The sequence below is a fragment of the Pleurodeles waltl genome, chromosome 3_2, assembly GCF_031143425.1.
Source record: "Pleurodeles waltl isolate 20211129_DDA chromosome 3_2, aPleWal1.hap1.20221129, whole genome shotgun sequence".
NCBI classification, from domain to species: domain Eukaryota; kingdom Metazoa; phylum Chordata; class Amphibia; order Caudata; family Salamandridae; genus Pleurodeles; species Pleurodeles waltl.
In genome coordinates this window covers 157,763,177-157,779,861 of record NC_090441.1, presented here as the reverse complement: position 1 = coordinate 157,779,861, position 16,685 = coordinate 157,763,177, and the positions used below count along the sequence as shown (strand labels likewise).

General features: G+C 44.4%; 1 protein-coding gene across 1 annotated transcript in view; it reads right to left on the bottom strand.

Moving 5' to 3' along the window:
- Positions 1-13,889, bottom strand: part of XRCC5 (X-ray repair cross complementing 5) — a 490,394-nt gene extending 476,505 nt beyond the window's left edge. Inside the window, exons 1-2 of the mRNA XM_069227051.1 lie at positions 13,745-13,889; positions 1,774-1,887 (exon numbers count right to left, since the gene is read on the bottom strand). Of these exons, the coding sequence (XP_069083152.1) occupies positions 1,774-1,887; positions 13,745-13,762 (132 nt within the window). The 5' untranslated portion in view covers positions 13,763-13,889. The remainder of the gene's footprint in view (positions 1-1,773; positions 1,888-13,744) is intronic.
- Positions 13,890-16,685: the final 2,796 nt, after the last annotated feature.

Genomic DNA, 16,685 nt, shown 5'->3' with positions numbered 1-16,685 from the left:
GCAGGACTTAACGGCAAACCAGAGCTAGCAGTTGCCACCTGTACCCGACACCACTGACCACTCATGCAAGGACGACTCCCTTTCTGAGGTTGGGCTATGACAGAAGTGTCAATGTTCCCATGCAAAAAAGCAGCCTAGAGACCAATGTATGGTCGCATTACTGAATAATAACTTACCACCTCCCATGTCCTCCCCACTAAATTTATTCCAAGTCCAGCAGGGTGTGAGGAACAGCTGTACCCCTGAACATTGTCTGCAGGTGCCATCTTCCCACCTCAGACCGCACCCAGGGCATGTGGAGGTAGAAAGAAGTGCAACTTCTAAGAGAAGGGCTTAGTCTTGTTGGAGGTGCAAACACGAGGTCTTTCCAGTTACCCAATCTGTGGATGTCAGCTAACTGAGTTTTGCTCCAGGTGACAATAAACGTCAGCTTGGTGAAAAAGAGAATCTCGCTTTTGGTCCAAATGAAACAAAGAATTCCCCCACCACCAAACACAGTCTATTTGGCCCTAACGGTAGAGGTCTATTCGCCTCCCTCCCAAAGCCAGGACTCAAAAACTACATTTTGTAACTCCAGTGAATCAGGAGTATCAACCTGCACCACACCAGCAGGTGCATTAAAGGCCAGTGGTACAACCTTTGGACCTTTTGCCCGCTGATCGTGATAAATACAATTAATAGTCTTCAAACATCACACCATCAAAGTGATCATTCGATCTGCTACATGACTAGTTCTTGGAGTCAAGATTAAAAAGAAACAAGTGATGCAACATCACTCCTTTGACTGCAACTTTCACTGGCTTACTGTAGCAACAACTATTACTTCTAGGGTTGCTGTATCTGCTATACAGTCCATCTTGTTCGAAGGATAATCTAGTAACAGTTGGGGGTTCCAGGCAGAGCAACATCAAGCCTCACCTTGGACATACATCAAGCAAGAAAAACAAGAGTAAAAACAGCCTTTTTACCTAAGGAACTCAGAAACCCACCTCAGATCAACTGCCCAATGAAGGCCTGAAGAACTTCTCAATTTCATGGTCTCAAACAACTTACCAACACAATCTCACATCTCTGATCTACCACAATCCCATCCAGTTTTAAGTTTTACTCATATTCTTACAAGGGAATGTTAATTGTTTTCTAGACTCAATTCCCTTAAAGTTATTTTCTACATTGTGTATTTAGTGGCACTCTGTTTCACCCAAGATGTGGTTCCATTTCCTCTACATAGCAACAATTAATCACAGCTGATTCAGCAACGACTTAACTGCTTTCCCTATCTTGCACAATTTTGTAGGCTTCCTTCTAAAGCATTTAGTTTAACAGAGGACCATAAGTGGAGTTCTAAAGGGGGCAGCTGAAATATCGGGTCGAAGGAGACTGGATGTTTGTCAGCCCTCTAGTTAGCTGTACTCCATCTTCGTCTGCTGCAAAAAGCAGATCATATGCTCTTGTGGTGTCACTTCAGCAAAATTAAAGACAAGCACTTTGCTTTTCTGAAACTCCGTGATGGAAAGACACATTTTAGATTTCTAAAACTATTTTTTTTTCAACAGCACGTGGACCTAGGATGATGCTTCGAGCACCAAGAAAATTAATAAATCACATATTGCGAAAGAAGGACCTCAAAGCCGTACACTCAGACAACATAATAACACACTATATACTTTTCCCATGTAGTAAATCTGAACATACATCTGTTTTAATTTAACATGATTGTCGCTAAACGCTCAAATATTACCTAAATGTCATCAAACCGAAGAGTGGACATACCTGTCTCTGAACGAAGCTCACCATCACCTTCTTAGCCTGCTCAAAAGGAGACTCTTCCCCAGGGACAGCATTGCTCATGCCATGGCCAACATCCATGCACAGCACCACCGCACTCTAAATAAAAATTCCCAAGAATATCAGGGTTAATGGACAAGAAATCACACAATGAAAGAGAAATTTTGCTGTGACTATATTTTTTCTTCACCTAGTTACTTCCAAGGTTTGGAGAAAAGTAGCACAAATCTACCACAGAGTTATGTAAAGGAAAAGTGAGTTAATTTCTAAATCCAATTACTGTCATGTAACAAGCTAGGACCAAGCTGACACCCTTGTGGCATGGAACGTAATGGCAGCAGGTGTCCCGATTGGACGGCTTTAGGCAATGGGACGCCATTGGAATTACCTACCTGGGAGACGTTTGCACTGGTGACAATCTGATGGCCTTTCAGCAGCTGAGGGAGCATTATGCCCTATCCAACTTCCAGTTTTTTTTGCTTCCACCAGATGCGCCAACGCCCTGCGGGCTCACCTGTCATCCAATTTCTCTCTCACTGATTATACCCCGCTCGAGGTGAAACTGTTGTTGGGGAGCTTGGGGAAGGGTGCCATTATCCATATCAACCGTTCCTTGCTTACAAAGGCACCCGATGGCTTTGCCAGGCTGCAGGGCAGGTGGGTGGCCTGGGTGGGAGAGGTGGACAAGGATGATTGGAGAGAGGCCTACCTAGCACCCAGGGAACTGGCCATTTCCGCCAGGTTAAGAATGGTCCAGATAAATTACTTTCATATGACATACCTGTCCCCGTGGCGACTGCGACACATACGCCCTGCAACCCCCGTGATTGCCTGAGATGTGGTCAGCTGGCTTCGCATCTGCTGCACGTAGCATGGGAGTGTCAGGAGATGCGTCCCTTCTGGGTGGGGGTGGAGCTGGAGATCTTGGAGGTCCTTGGGTGTTCCATTGGGTTGAGTGTGAGGGTTCCGCTGTTGGGCCATCTGGAGGAGCTGGGGGGGGAGGACTGAGAGCTGACCGAATATTCATAAGGTTTGCCTGCCTGGTGGACAAAAGAGGCACTGCACAGCTCTGTAGAACCCCAGTGGTGCCGTCAATTTTGAAATGGCGAGCCGGAGTGAACTGGTACTCTCAACTAGAAAAGCCAATTTATGAGGTGTGGGGCAGTCCCCAAAAATATGAAAAAAATCTGGGGGAAATGGCAGGCACACCAGTGGCTGCATGTTTGAACAGTATTATTATGTCTTGTTTGGTGAGAAGGGGAGGGTTGTCATTCGTGGGAACAGTATTGCCCTGCCTCATTCAATGGTGTTATCATGTACTCACTGTCATGTCTTTGTTTTGCATTTTCTTTCGGTTCTCGTGCTTAAATAAAATAAAATTGGTTATATATATTTAAAAAAATATATTAAAAAAAAAAAAAAAAAAAAAAAAAACACACAACAGTGTTGCATATCTATATCCTCAAAAAAGAAAACCTGATACCATTGCGCAGAGTCTGAAATACCGTAACCAATCAGGAGGCGGAGGGACCAGGATAACTTATTTGACCTGAATTGTGCAGTAAAGGTGGGCTCGAGTATTGCTTGTGTGTTTATGCTGTTGATAACCAAGCACACCACGGTTAACCATGTGAATCTGAAGACATGCACCTGTATACCTAATTGGGTCGGTGCTCTGTGGATAGAACAATACTAATATATATGTACTGAGGTTATGCTTAACATTTACTTATAGGTGCTGCCAATAAAGCTGCACTGCACTATTTGTCGTGTGTCACTGGAAGCATTCAGATGCTCCTGCACCCTGACGAGTTACTAACATCAGGCATTCACATCCACGTTATACACCATTAAGGCAGGAGCTCCTCAATGCACCATCATTTCACCACTTCTATTCAACCTGTAGATAAAACCACTGCCGGAACTCACATAACAACACTAACACGTACCTTTGCACACCTACGATTCCCACATGAATTTCAAGCAATGACCCGCCTTGTCATATCACAAAAGGACTATGCAAATTGTTTATACCAAGGAGTGTCAACCAATCATGAATACAGAAGTAAGATAACTTCTAAATGTAAACATATGAGGTAATATCTCTCCTGCTCTCAAGGCCCTCTACTGGATCTGTATCAAAAAGACGAACCACTATCAAAATTCTTTGTGCTATCTACTAGGCTATAAATGGAAAGGGTCAAGTCTTCCTGCAAATCAAGATCAAGAGGTACTCCCGGAAAAGTAAGATGCATTCCAGATTTTATTACAAGGCACGGAGGCTCCTATTATGCTATCTTCTCTTGCTTTTAATTCAATAGCAGCCAAGATACCACTACAACGCCCAGCATTCCTAGCCGTAAAACTACAAAACATGTCATAATGAAACGAACCAATCAGCACACAAAATGAGTATAAACGTCTTGACTGAGAGCAACAAGTCCTCTTTTCTTGCTGCTCGCAGTCAAGATAAGTACCACTTTTCTACTGTTTATATTACGTCTGTTTTGCAGTATTTAATGTTTTATAGTTATATTTATTATTACAGTTATGTTTTGTATCAATGTAGTTTCTATCTGTTCACTTTAATTGCTTCTGCTCGTTATAGAACGCAACGTTCTATAACAAGCGTCGTCGTCTGGCTGCGCGCGCTTCCTCTGCCGTTATCCCCAACGGTAGCGCTCTTCCCGGCTTTTGCCTGTCGCGTTAAGTGAAGGCAGCTGTGGCTCCTTCCTTGTTCAGGAACTTTAAAATAGCCGGTATTTTGTATTTTCTTCACCGGCTTAGGTGGTGTCTCTCCGTCTGCTCCGGAGTGCTAGTTCACACCCACTTTTCTTTTTTCGTGACAGAAATTCTTCCGCCTTGGGCGTCTTAGAAAGTTAACCCTTCTTAGTCCGGTGGGTTATTCTTTCTATTTAGTTCAGCCGGTTGACTCTTTTGTGCTCGCATTTTTCCTTAAAAGTTGAATTTTGATAATTTGAATAAATTAATAAATATGGAGAATTTTTCTGAAGAAGAAGAGGCACAAATTGATAAGGACAATTTGGATTCCTTTATTAAGGACTCTGTCCAAAAAGCTATATCAAACTCTATGTCAGATTTTACTACATCTTTTGAGGCTTCTGTAAAAAAAATTACTAATATTAGATACCACTGGTACTGGTTCTAAAAAGCCCAAGAAAAGATTGGCAGATAATTTGGCTACAAATATTGACTCTTCTTCAAATTTGTCTTTCTCTGAGCCTGGTACATCCTCTAACCTTAGTTTTTCCCTACATATTACTCTATTGGTAGACATGGATGATGACAAGGAGAAGGATGATCCAGGCATAATGATCTGGTCAGGGCCTGTGGAGAAGAGGCATAAAACTTATTTTTCTGAACTGGGAGAGTCCTTGAAAGTTTCTAATACTAATGAATCTATTTTAGACTTTTCAGGTCAACTGATGTTTGATCCTGTGCTTATCCGTCACCCAAATTCCACTGAGTGGATACTTTGTGATCATGTTGCCACTTATGTCTCCAATAAATTACGTCAACCTTTGGATAAATTGTCAAATAATAGACTAAAATCAGAATGTCCTAGACCGTCCTTCCTTAGCTAATAACATTTCAGCCACTCCTGTCATTGATCTGAATATGTTAATGTTCTTTACCAAGTTTGGCACAGACCCCAAAAAAGGGGTGGACAGAGCCTGGACAAATTGCCAGGACAGATTGTTGGATCTTTCTGGTCCTCTCACAAGGATTTTAGACTTAGCAGAAGAAGCCAGAATGGAGGGCACCAAAGTCAACCCTGTCATATTATCAAATTGGGCTCAGAGGGCTATTTGTCTTTTAGGTAATACTAGTGCGGCTATGGCGCAGGAGAGACGGAAGAGCCTCCTTTTGAAAATTGATCCCAAATTAAGCAACCTAGAGATTGGTCAGGATGCTAATGGATTGCTTTTTGGAGACTCCTTTATCAAGGAGCTCAGCAAATATGTGGCCACTTTTGTGTCCATTGACAAGGCGCAATCTTCAATACAAAAATGTTTCCATTCTCGTGTTTTTGGCAGGGCCGGCAAAGGTAGGAGCCGCTTTGCCGGCCGAGTTGGCCACAGAGGTGCGGTCAATCTGACCAGAGGCTCCTTTGGATCCTAGCAGGATTTCAAGCCACAATTCTACCCACGAAGGAACTAGTAGTTCAGACAACGTGGATACAGAGCTAGAGGATTCCAAAATTCAGGTAAGAGATCAGTGTTCTGGCCCGTTGTTAGTGGGGGGCAGACATGTTTGTTTCTATCAAATTGGCAAAGATAATTGCAGATCCGAGGGTGCTGCAAATGGTTTCAGGTTATTGCATAGAGCTTTACTCCGCTCCTGTGCAACAGTGCTTTCCAAAACCGCTGGTGTTTTCCAAAGAACAGGCAAAGCTTCTCTTTCAAGAGATCAAGTCCCTAATTCACAAACAGGCAATAGAAATATGCTTCCCTCATCCTTTAGGATTTGTCAGTACTTTATTTCTAATCCAAAAAAACAACAAAAAATATTGTCCGGTAACAAATTTGAAATTGTTCAACAATTTTGTAGTATATCACCATTTCAAGATGGAAACTATCCCACGTCTCAGGGACTCGTCGTTGGCAAAAGATTGGATGGTTCATTTAGACCTCCAGGATGCGTATCTTTCTATAACAATCCACCAGTCTTTCAGAAAGTTCCTTCAATTTCAATGGAAGGACCAGTTCTTCCATTTCAAAATCCTTCCCTTCGGTCTTCCTTCAGCTCCATGGTGTTTTACCAAGGTTCTGAAGCCAGTTGTAACACATATGAGAGCTCAGGGAGTCAGACTTCTGGTTTAACTAGACGATTTTCTTATTTTGCATCAGGACAGGGCCGTCCTGACGAGTTTTATATCCTTCTTGCAGAGTCTGGGATTTCTCATAAACAAAGAGAAGTCGGATCTCAACCCTTCTCGTCAGATGGAATTTCTAGGATTCCTTATAGATTCAGACAAATCCATTCTTCAGCTTCCGGCACAGAAAATTTCACCCATAAGGAAAGAGATTCTCTATGTTTTGAACAAGTCTGTGCTTACGCTCAAGTGTTTAGCGCGCATAGTAGGTCTTCTAGCCTCTTCCATTCAGGCTATCTTTCCGGGTCCGCTCCATTATCTAGCTCTTCAACGTCAAAAAATTCACCATCTTTGCAAGGGTCGCGGTTCCGAAGTCCTAGTCTTCCTAGATCAAGAATCACACATCGAACTCCAGTGCTGGCTAGATCATCTGGAAGCCTGGAACGGGAGAGCAATTTTCTCTACAGCACCAGATCTTGTATTACAATCCGATGCAAGTCGGACTGGTTGGGGCGCAAGATGTGGTCAGTTCTCGACTGGAGGGGTATTGTCAAAAGAGGAGTTATCATTGCATATAAACTGTTTAGAGATTCTTGCAGGTTCCTTTGCGATCCAAACATTTGCCAAAGACAAGGTAAGTTGTTCTATACTCCTCCGAATGGACAACTTATCAGCGGTTCCGTATATAAATCATTTAGGAGGCACAAGATCCAAACCTTTAGCCGAATTAGCAAAGAGTCTCTGGAAATTTTGCCTCCAGAATCAGATTTCCCTTCAAGCAGAATACCTTCCGGGAAACATGAACATGATAGACTGGTCCCTTTTCTGTCATTTTCTTTGCCTCCTGCTTGAACACCCAACTCCCTTGTTTTTACAGTTGGAGACCGGACCCTCAAGCCTTAGCTACCAACGCATTTCTACAAGATTGGTCCAATCAAACAAATTATGCTTTTCCTCCTTTAAGTATGATATCCAGAGTTTTGGCGCAGATCAGACACCAAGCCACGAAGATTTTGCTAATCACCCCATTTTGGCAGGGTCAACCGTGGTTCCTGTCAGCTCTGGAATCGTCAACAGACTTTCCAGTCCTTCTCCCACAATTTCCTTCCCTTCTTCTGAACCCTCTAGGAGCGACCCACAATCTAATAGTTGACCAATCGCTTTGGCTGGTAGCATGGATGGTTTCGGGTCTTCCTGGAGAACCCCAGGAATTTCGCAGGAAGCTGCAAGCTTCATATATCAAGCCTGGGCTCCTGGAACGACCAAGGCTTTCAAGTCAGCCTGGGGAGTGTGGCATAGTTGGTGTATTGACAGGGGTGCCGATCCCTTTTCAGCGGATATAATTTTGATAGTCAATATTTTGTCTCCCTTAGCCCCTCAGGGTAGAGTGTATAGAACTGTTAATACATAAAGGTCAGCAATTTCTGCTGAACATGCTCGAGTTAATGATAAACCGGCTGGAGAACATCTACTAATATGCTGTCTTTTAAAGGGAGTAAGATTTTCTAAACCTCCTTTACCTAAGTATACTTCTATGTGGGATGTTAATGCTATTTTACAGTTTTTTCTAAAGAACAACCTAATTCCCTCTTGTCCCTGAAATTCCTTTCTGCAAAATGGACTATGCTCCTCTGCCTAGTATCTCTAAAACGCATTTCAGATGTTAGAGCTCTAGACGTCTCCTCAGTATAGTATACTGCTGCAGGTGTCTTCTTTCAGGTTCGAAGAAGAACAAAAACAAATTTGATGTCTGTATTTTATCTGTATTTTCCGGATCATCCAAATCTGTGTGTTGGAAGCTGTTTAAGAGAATATATTTCTGGAACAAAAGATTTGAGAAAGTCAACTGAACCTCAACTCCTAGTCTCCTTCAAAACCCTGCAAAACTCTGTTTCTTCTACCACTCTTGCCCGCTGGGTGAAAAGGATCATGAATCTCGTGGGTATTGACATTTCCGTTTTGGGGCACATTCTACCAGAGGCGCTATAGCATCCAAGGCCTTTTGGGCAGGATTGAGTTTAGCTGACATTCTCAAAACGGCTGATTGGTCAAATGTTGCAACTTTTAGAATGTTTTATTGCAAACCAGTCTCTCACATAGCCAGTTTGTTAGTTTCTATGCTTTGAACTAGCATAGTAGGAGCCTCCGTGCCTTGTAATAAAATGGAGATTATCTTAGCTTTCAGTGAAAGAAAGTCTTGACTTTATTAAAGACACGGAGGCGAGTATTATACCTCCACTTTTCATTAACCCTCCCTTTGTCTTATCAGGTACAACCGTTACTCCTAACCAGATGTCTTAGGAAGGATCTCCATCCTCGCCTCAGTCCTCTTCCGGGTTTGGCTGCGACTGCTCACAAGCCGTCATTCATGGATGGGCACAAGGATATTTCCATGGTTCCGGACTTCGACGTAAAGACTTTCAAAGTTATCAATCGTCTAGAGAGCTTTTTTACGATTGTATTTGCTTTTTCCATTTTTATGCTTATTTTTCCTTTATTCAGAGTTTATTAATTGCTTTTGCAAGAAAAGAGGACTTGCTGCTCTCAAGTCAAGACATTTATACTCATTTTGTGTGCTGATTGGTTTGTTTCATTATGACATGTTTTATAGTTTTCCAGCTAGGAATGCTGGGAGTTGTAGTGGTATCTTGGCTGCTATTGAGTTAAAAGCAAGAGAAGATTGCATAAAATCCTCCTCCGTGTCTTTAATAAAATCAAGACTTTCTTTCACAGAAAGCTCATAAAATCACTATTAGCAGCACAGCTACCCAGTCCTTTATATAAGAAATAAACAGTGGCACTTCTTTCTCTGTCAAAGCTGCAAAAATATGAAACTCACTTCCAGAAAGTCATGAAGTATCTCAAACCACCTGTAATTCAATGAGGACCTGCCTCTTTCCTATTTGACCGCACTGCAGTCTATTAATCATTAGTGGTACATCATTGCTAAGAAATTGAGTTCTCTCTTATGAACACGGGTTGTTCCTAGTAGAGTCTACAGATTTCTCCACTAAGCCACCACTAACAGATTACAATCAAGAGCATCAGCTCCCCCAAAAAAACTTTCCCTCCAAAAACAAATACTAACACAACTTTCTTTATGGAAAGATTATCAAATTAGAACACTATAATCATTAGGCTTGCCTGATGCAAATTATCATAATTAACTACCATAAACCCATACCGTGCACGAGAAACAAACCACTCACGTGAAATACTTATCTTATAATACTTATCCCATTCTACTGACACTAACTCGAAAGCTAATAATAACCCCTTCTTCTAATAATCTTCCCAAAGTAATAACTTCCCTCTCCTAAACCTACTGCATTATCTAACACACAGCGATGGAACCCGCTCAAACTTGAGAAACCTGCATGAAATCAACTGCTAATATCAAATCACAGCATGACTACATATTTCTTTACAAGTAAAATCTCTAATATTGGGTCTCCACAGAGTAGCATGCTGCCTGTCTGCAAAAAGAACTCCAGAGATTCCTAAGAGATAGTAAATGCTATATAAAAAATACACCATGTCTATACTGACTTAATTGGCTACCGTATTATCTCGAGTATACTTATGGTTTCCGATTTTCAGTTAAAAAGGACCTCAACCACTTAAAGTCCTCCAAAGGAAATGTTTTCTTTTCAGTAAAAACGCTAAAACACTTTATTTTCCTACACATTTACTTGTTTTACGCCCTTTAGTTTTAAAGCGGTTTAGGTGCATCCTGTACCTATAAGCCCTTTTCAGTAATGGACTCTCCCACTGTAACCCACTCGGGACATGATAAGCCACTTATGCCCTTTTAACCATCCACAAAGGCTGTGGACCTACTTCTGCTCCCCCACCCCATCATGTGGCTTCAGCTCACTGTTTATTGCAGCTTGTTCTACAGTGGTTAGCAGGTTCACAGATGAACTATGAGCAGGGTCTCTGTCTAGGGCAAGAGGCTCAACAATTATGTCACCCTCCTTCACTGACAGCAGGGTCGAGGTTTGCTTTCTGAAAGGTAAGGTGCTATGATTGTGGCTACAAAGATCACTGTGCCTAAGGTTGGCTGTAAAATCAACGTTCTCCAATTAAGTGATATAACAACATTCCTGTTCTTAGTTTTACATATGCCACTTTTTCTACTGAGATGGTCGATTTTTTTTACTTAAAATGTTATTTTCCATATTTTTCTAGTTTCATCATTACAATTCAGTTGCCAAACCGAGGTAATGCTCTCCAGTATATTGAGGTTCACCTTCAGGTGTCCACTTCACCTTCAAGAGAACGACGACCCACCAACACCAGCAACAAGCCGCCCACAGAAGCTGGAACAAGATCACAGCAGACCAGCTCGCCACCTCCCTGAGCCAGCACCCTCCTGCCAGCTCAGCGAACCCCAGCCAGGCCGCCGACAACCTCACGAAGTGGATCAGCAACTGCGCGGACGAGCTCGCCCCGCTGAGGACCCCGCCTAGCAGACCCGGCAGCAAGAAGGCCCCATGGTTCACCGACGAACTCAAGTGCTCCAAGAAGAACCTCCGAGCCCTCGAGAAAGTCTGGAAAAGGGAACCAACACCGGACAACAGGACCTCCTACAAACTTGCCACCCGGAAACACCACCAGCTGATCCGCGCCGCCAAGAAAACAGCATTCAAGGACCGGTTGGACAACAACGCACACAACAGCAAGGAACTCTTCAACATCGTGAATGAGCTCTCCAACCCCAGCGCAGGAAACAACGAAATCACCCCATCACAAGACCTCTGCAACTCCCTCGCTTCATACTTCCACAACAAGATCGCGGACATACACAACAGCTTCAACAACCAACCAACGCACACCATGACCGAACAACCACCCCCCACCACCACCCTCCACGCCTGGACCCCGATCAGCACCGAAGACACCATCCGCACGATGAACTCCATCCACTCCGGATCACCGACCGACCCCTGCCCTCACCACGTCTTCAACAAGGCCGACGCTGTCATCGCACCCCACCTGCGAGACATCATCAACACATCCTTCGACACCACCATCTTCCCCGAGAGCTGGAAACACGCCGAACTCAGCGCTCTACTCAAGAAACCAACAGCGGACCCCACCGACCTCAAGAATCACCGCCCCATCTCGCTTCTCCCGTTTCCAGCCAAAGTCATCGAGAAGACCGTCAACAAGCAGATGGCCGCCTTCCTCGAGACGAACGGATCCCTCGACCCCTCACAGTCCGGCTTCCGAGCCAACCACAGCACCGAGACCGCCCTCATCGCCGCCACCGATGACATCCGAGCCCTGATGGACAATGGAGAAACAGCGGCCCTCATCCTCCTAGACCTCTCCGCGGCATTCGACACGGTCTGCCACCGCACCCTAGTACGGCGCCTCAGCAACATCGGAATCAAGGACAAGGCGCTGGAATGGATCATCTCCTTCCTCGACGGAAGAACACAGAGAGTCCGCCTACCACCGTACAAGTCAGAGGCCTCCAAAGTCATCTGCGGCGTCCCACAAGGATCATCTCTGAGCCCCACCCTCTTCAACGTCTACATGAGCCCCCTCGCGGCCATCGTACGCAAACACAACCTCAGCATAATCTCCTACGCCGACGACACCCAGCTGATCCTCTCCCTGACCAACGACCCCGCCGCCGCCAGAGCCAACCTGCACGAAGGGATGAAAGAGGTAGCCGAGTGGATGACGACCAGCCGCCTGAAACTGAACTCGGACAAGACGGAGGTTCTCATCCTGGGCTCTTCACCCTCCGCCTGGGACGACTCCTGGTGGCCTCCCGCCCTGGGCACCGCACCCAAACCGACAGACCATGCACGCAACCTGGGCTTCATCCTGGACTCCTCCCTCTCCATGACCAGGCAGGTCAACAACGTCTCCTCGGCGTGCTTCAACATCCTACGCACACTTCGGAAGATCTTCTGGTGGATCCCCACCGAGACCAGGAGGACCGTCACCCAGGCCCTCGTCACCAGCCGACTGGACTACGGTAACGCCCTCTACGCCGGTACCACCGCCAAGCTCCAGAAGAGACTCCAGCGGATCCAGAACGCCTCAGCCAGACTCATCCTCGACATCCCACGATCCAGCCACATCTCCGGACATCTGAGAGACCTGCACTGGCTCCCCGTCAACAAGAGAATCACCTTCCGCCTCCTCACCCACGCACACAAAGCCCTACACGACCAAGGCCCGAGCTACCTCAACAGCCGAGTCAACTTCTACGCTCCCACGCGCCACCTCCGATCAGCCAACCACGCCCTCGCCGCCGTCCCCCGCATCCGAAGAGCGACTACAGGAGGAAGGTCCTTCTCCTACCTGGCCGCCAAGAACTGGAACTCCCTCCCGACCGACCTGCGCCTGACCCAAGACCACCTCTCCTTCAGGAAGAAGCTGAAGACCTGGCTATTCGAGCAGTAGCGGCACCCCCCCCCCCCAGCGCCTTGAGACCCTACGGGTATGTAGCGCGCTTTATAAGTGTCATTGATTGATTGATTGATTGAGGTTATATGTGACAGGCAGGACTGGCTGAACGCTTCACCCAATAGTTTGAGTACTTGCACTTTTGAATAATTATGCTCCTTTTCACTATTACTTTTCCCTTCGTGCGTGTTCTCAAATGATGCATGTGGCACTGCGCGACTTTGTAACAGGGCTGCAGGGTTAGTACTCAGTCTGTAGAAACCTGCAGATCTAATCGCAGGTTTAAACCTCCAGGGCTGACTCACCGTTTAATCCTTCTCATGTCGATACAGGCGCACTACAAAGTTTTGCTGATTCTTCTCTACAAATCAGTAACATTAACGATAGTTATCCGAAAATCAGTTATTTGTGCTACAAATGCAGCCCTAAACCGTAAACGCGTGCTCCAAGTAAAATTTAATTTACTTTCAGTGGACACTACAATACGCTTCCTGGATTATCTCGCCGTCACTTATTACCCTTGTTGGTTCCCATGGCTTACTGTGCCCCTTTACTGCCCACCCCCAATGCCACAGTGTTTAACCAATACCACCACATGGCCTCTAACCCCAGAGCCTCTGATGCCCCCCCCCCCCCTCCCCCCGGGGCACGGTGTGCTTCCCTTCTTGCCCGTACCGTCCCTCCCCTCACCTTGGCTGCGCGCGCCATGGTCCACGATCAAGGATCCCCGCCCGGACAGCTCCTGCACCCGGCCCGCCCCCTCTAACCCGCCCGGGCAGATGTCAGAAGTGTAACTTGGTCCCGGCAGCGGAACCAGTTCTTGCGCGCGTGGGACGGGACAGGCAAGGTATGGAAAGGAAAGAAGGACACAAATGGAGCGTCGGGTAAAGGGGGCGGCCATCTTGGTCAAGTATGGAGAGCAGCTCACTACTTTGCTTCTCATTTAGTCAATTATTTTTCAAACTTGCCATAATTGTTAAACATATAAAGATTAAAATGTAGCACGTAAAAGACAATCCAAAACTTGAATAGAGAGTGCCATATTATCCAGAAGATCCAGATGTCGCTTTTTCTGAATGTAAAGTGCAGCTAATAGGCTGATAAAGAAGATAGCTCCCTAAGGATTTTATTGCTCCTCAGCTGGACCTGCTGAAGAAATTTCAATGCAATTTACATAGAGTTAAGTACATTAGGCATTACAATGAAGACAAAGCAAAAAGTTAAAATTAAACTTTGTATCTTACCCAGCCCAGGAGCTACCAATGAACACGCCACACACGGAGCTCTGTAACAGGCATCTTTATTCTTCACCATACTATCACACTCTGCATGCATTACGTCCTAAATTTCATAACCACACCATAACACCTCCCATCAGATTATGTAATTCCTGTCTAGAATCCACCCAGGACTGCAAGGATGCTAGTGCGCATGATATCAAGGACACTACATCTCCCCCTTTGTAAACAAAATGTACAAACAACATTAGCATCAAATTTCCTCAATGAGTCGCCCAGGCACTCGCACCGGTCTGCTAGATTGGTGGTATAGGATCCTGCCAAGCTTCCCAGGTCCAAGCCTGGCATGCAGCTCGAGTCCAGGTACTTTCTTGGAAATCTGACTTGTAGTTTTGTTCCTTCCATTATAAAACAGGACTTTAAGTCCCAGAATTCAGAAAACCTGACCTGGAGCAATACATCATGCATGGACCTGGGTAAGTTGGCAGCTATGGGTATGATGTAGTTGAGATGCACTCTCATTATGTATCAGTGACATAGGATCAGATGTGCAATCTGGATGTTCAGGCGGAGATTGCCTTACTCATGATCTCTGGAACTGACGAACATTGAGGTAGGTGTTTAAAGCGGGACGAGTTCCGGAATTTTCCAGGACAATGCTCTATCACCATGTATTCTTTGCAAGTCACGACCTACAAAAGGTTGAAAGCCAACGGAGTGTCCGTTTTCCGCTTCTATTTCTGTTTGGCCAGTGCCCAGTCCCCTTTGTCAAAGACTGTTTCCTATCAGCGTCAGCGCTGATTGTGTTAGCACGTCTGGCCCTATTTGGTCTTTTATAATTAATTGATAATGGGACGCGTTAGAGGTTCAGTGGACCTTTTGACTGCGCTTAGAGTGATTCCGCCATACATCAAATCTCTAGTCATGACTTATTCAACATCAACATAATATAACCAACATCATTAATTATCAAAGCTTTGAGTCAGTAATCTTCACACACCATGACCCATTTGGCCATGAATAACTACACCTCTTGTTAAAGTTAGAAATTTTCTTTCCCTATATTAACAATGCTAATATCACGTAAATTAGTCTTAATACTAAATGATAGACACATATAAACAGCACTTGCTGACCAAAGCGTAGAAATAATCTCAACGTGACTGATGCTTTTTTGATCAAGCATTCAAGAGTCACAGTGCAAACTAATAAAATCAATAAATGAGCAACAGAAATAGCATACATCTAGATTTCAACAGTTGAACAAAATCAATTCTCATTAATAATATTTATCAATCCCTTCATGCATGCTAACTAACCGTTCAATTAGAATCGCATGTTTGGGCTTCATGCAAAACTAAATTTTACTCAGAAGTTATTTTGGAAAAACATCTAACTATGGCTCTATCAACATAGCGGTTGGTACCTAAAAGAAAAATAAGATCTACAACTGAAATAATGGCATTTCATTATACCTCTCCTCAAGGGATCAGCAAACTGCGATTTTCTCTTTGTCAGCTGGACATCTGTCTGGTCAGCGTCAGCAATGGGACAGTCAAAGGGGATGGCTCAGCCACGGTGGTGCTCTAAGTTAGCTGAACCAATTTAAAGGCATTAAACTAAGGAATCAGCATTTCGCAATTAGAAGAATACATGGAACTGCGGTGCTCCACATAAGGACTCTAACAGTAATAGGAAAGATGGGACTCGAAGGAATCAGGAAAAGAACTCTAAGGCATCAGAAAAGGGTCTGACTTGCCTAAAAGCGATCAGGCTAAATTAAACTTGCATAAAGTATTTTCTCACAACGTCATTGGTCAGAAAATCATATGTTTACGGTAGATCCATTAGAAACTAAAACCTATATCTAAAACATAGCAAACTGTCTTTCACATGTTGATGATTGGCTCCTCTTCTCCTGTTCCCATCGTCAGACTCGTCAGGTAACTCTTTTGTTGCAATCCATACTCCAGTCAGTATGGCCATTGTTCAAGCCTGAGAAAGTCTCTGTCTCACGCTTCGAATACACATTGTAACAACTTCTAGTACAGCACATCTACACAAGCAGTTCTCATGAGACAGTTTAGGAAATTTGCAAATCACTTGGTCATCACAGTGTGAACAATGAAAGAATTAATTCTCTAGGCTTACAACACTCTTTCTAACATCTTATTAAACATTGCAGTTTGATATGAGGTTTTACAAATCAGGACAAAACCTCGCCAACTGATGTCCTAAATGTTAATTAAAGCACATACCTAGCATGAACTCACTAATATGGTGTACTAATACATTTTCTCTACACGTACACATTAACTTAATTAATATGCATTTACGAATAACAACGTGTAATTTGTGGTGGCCACTCAAGTGGGAACATTATCCAAGTCACA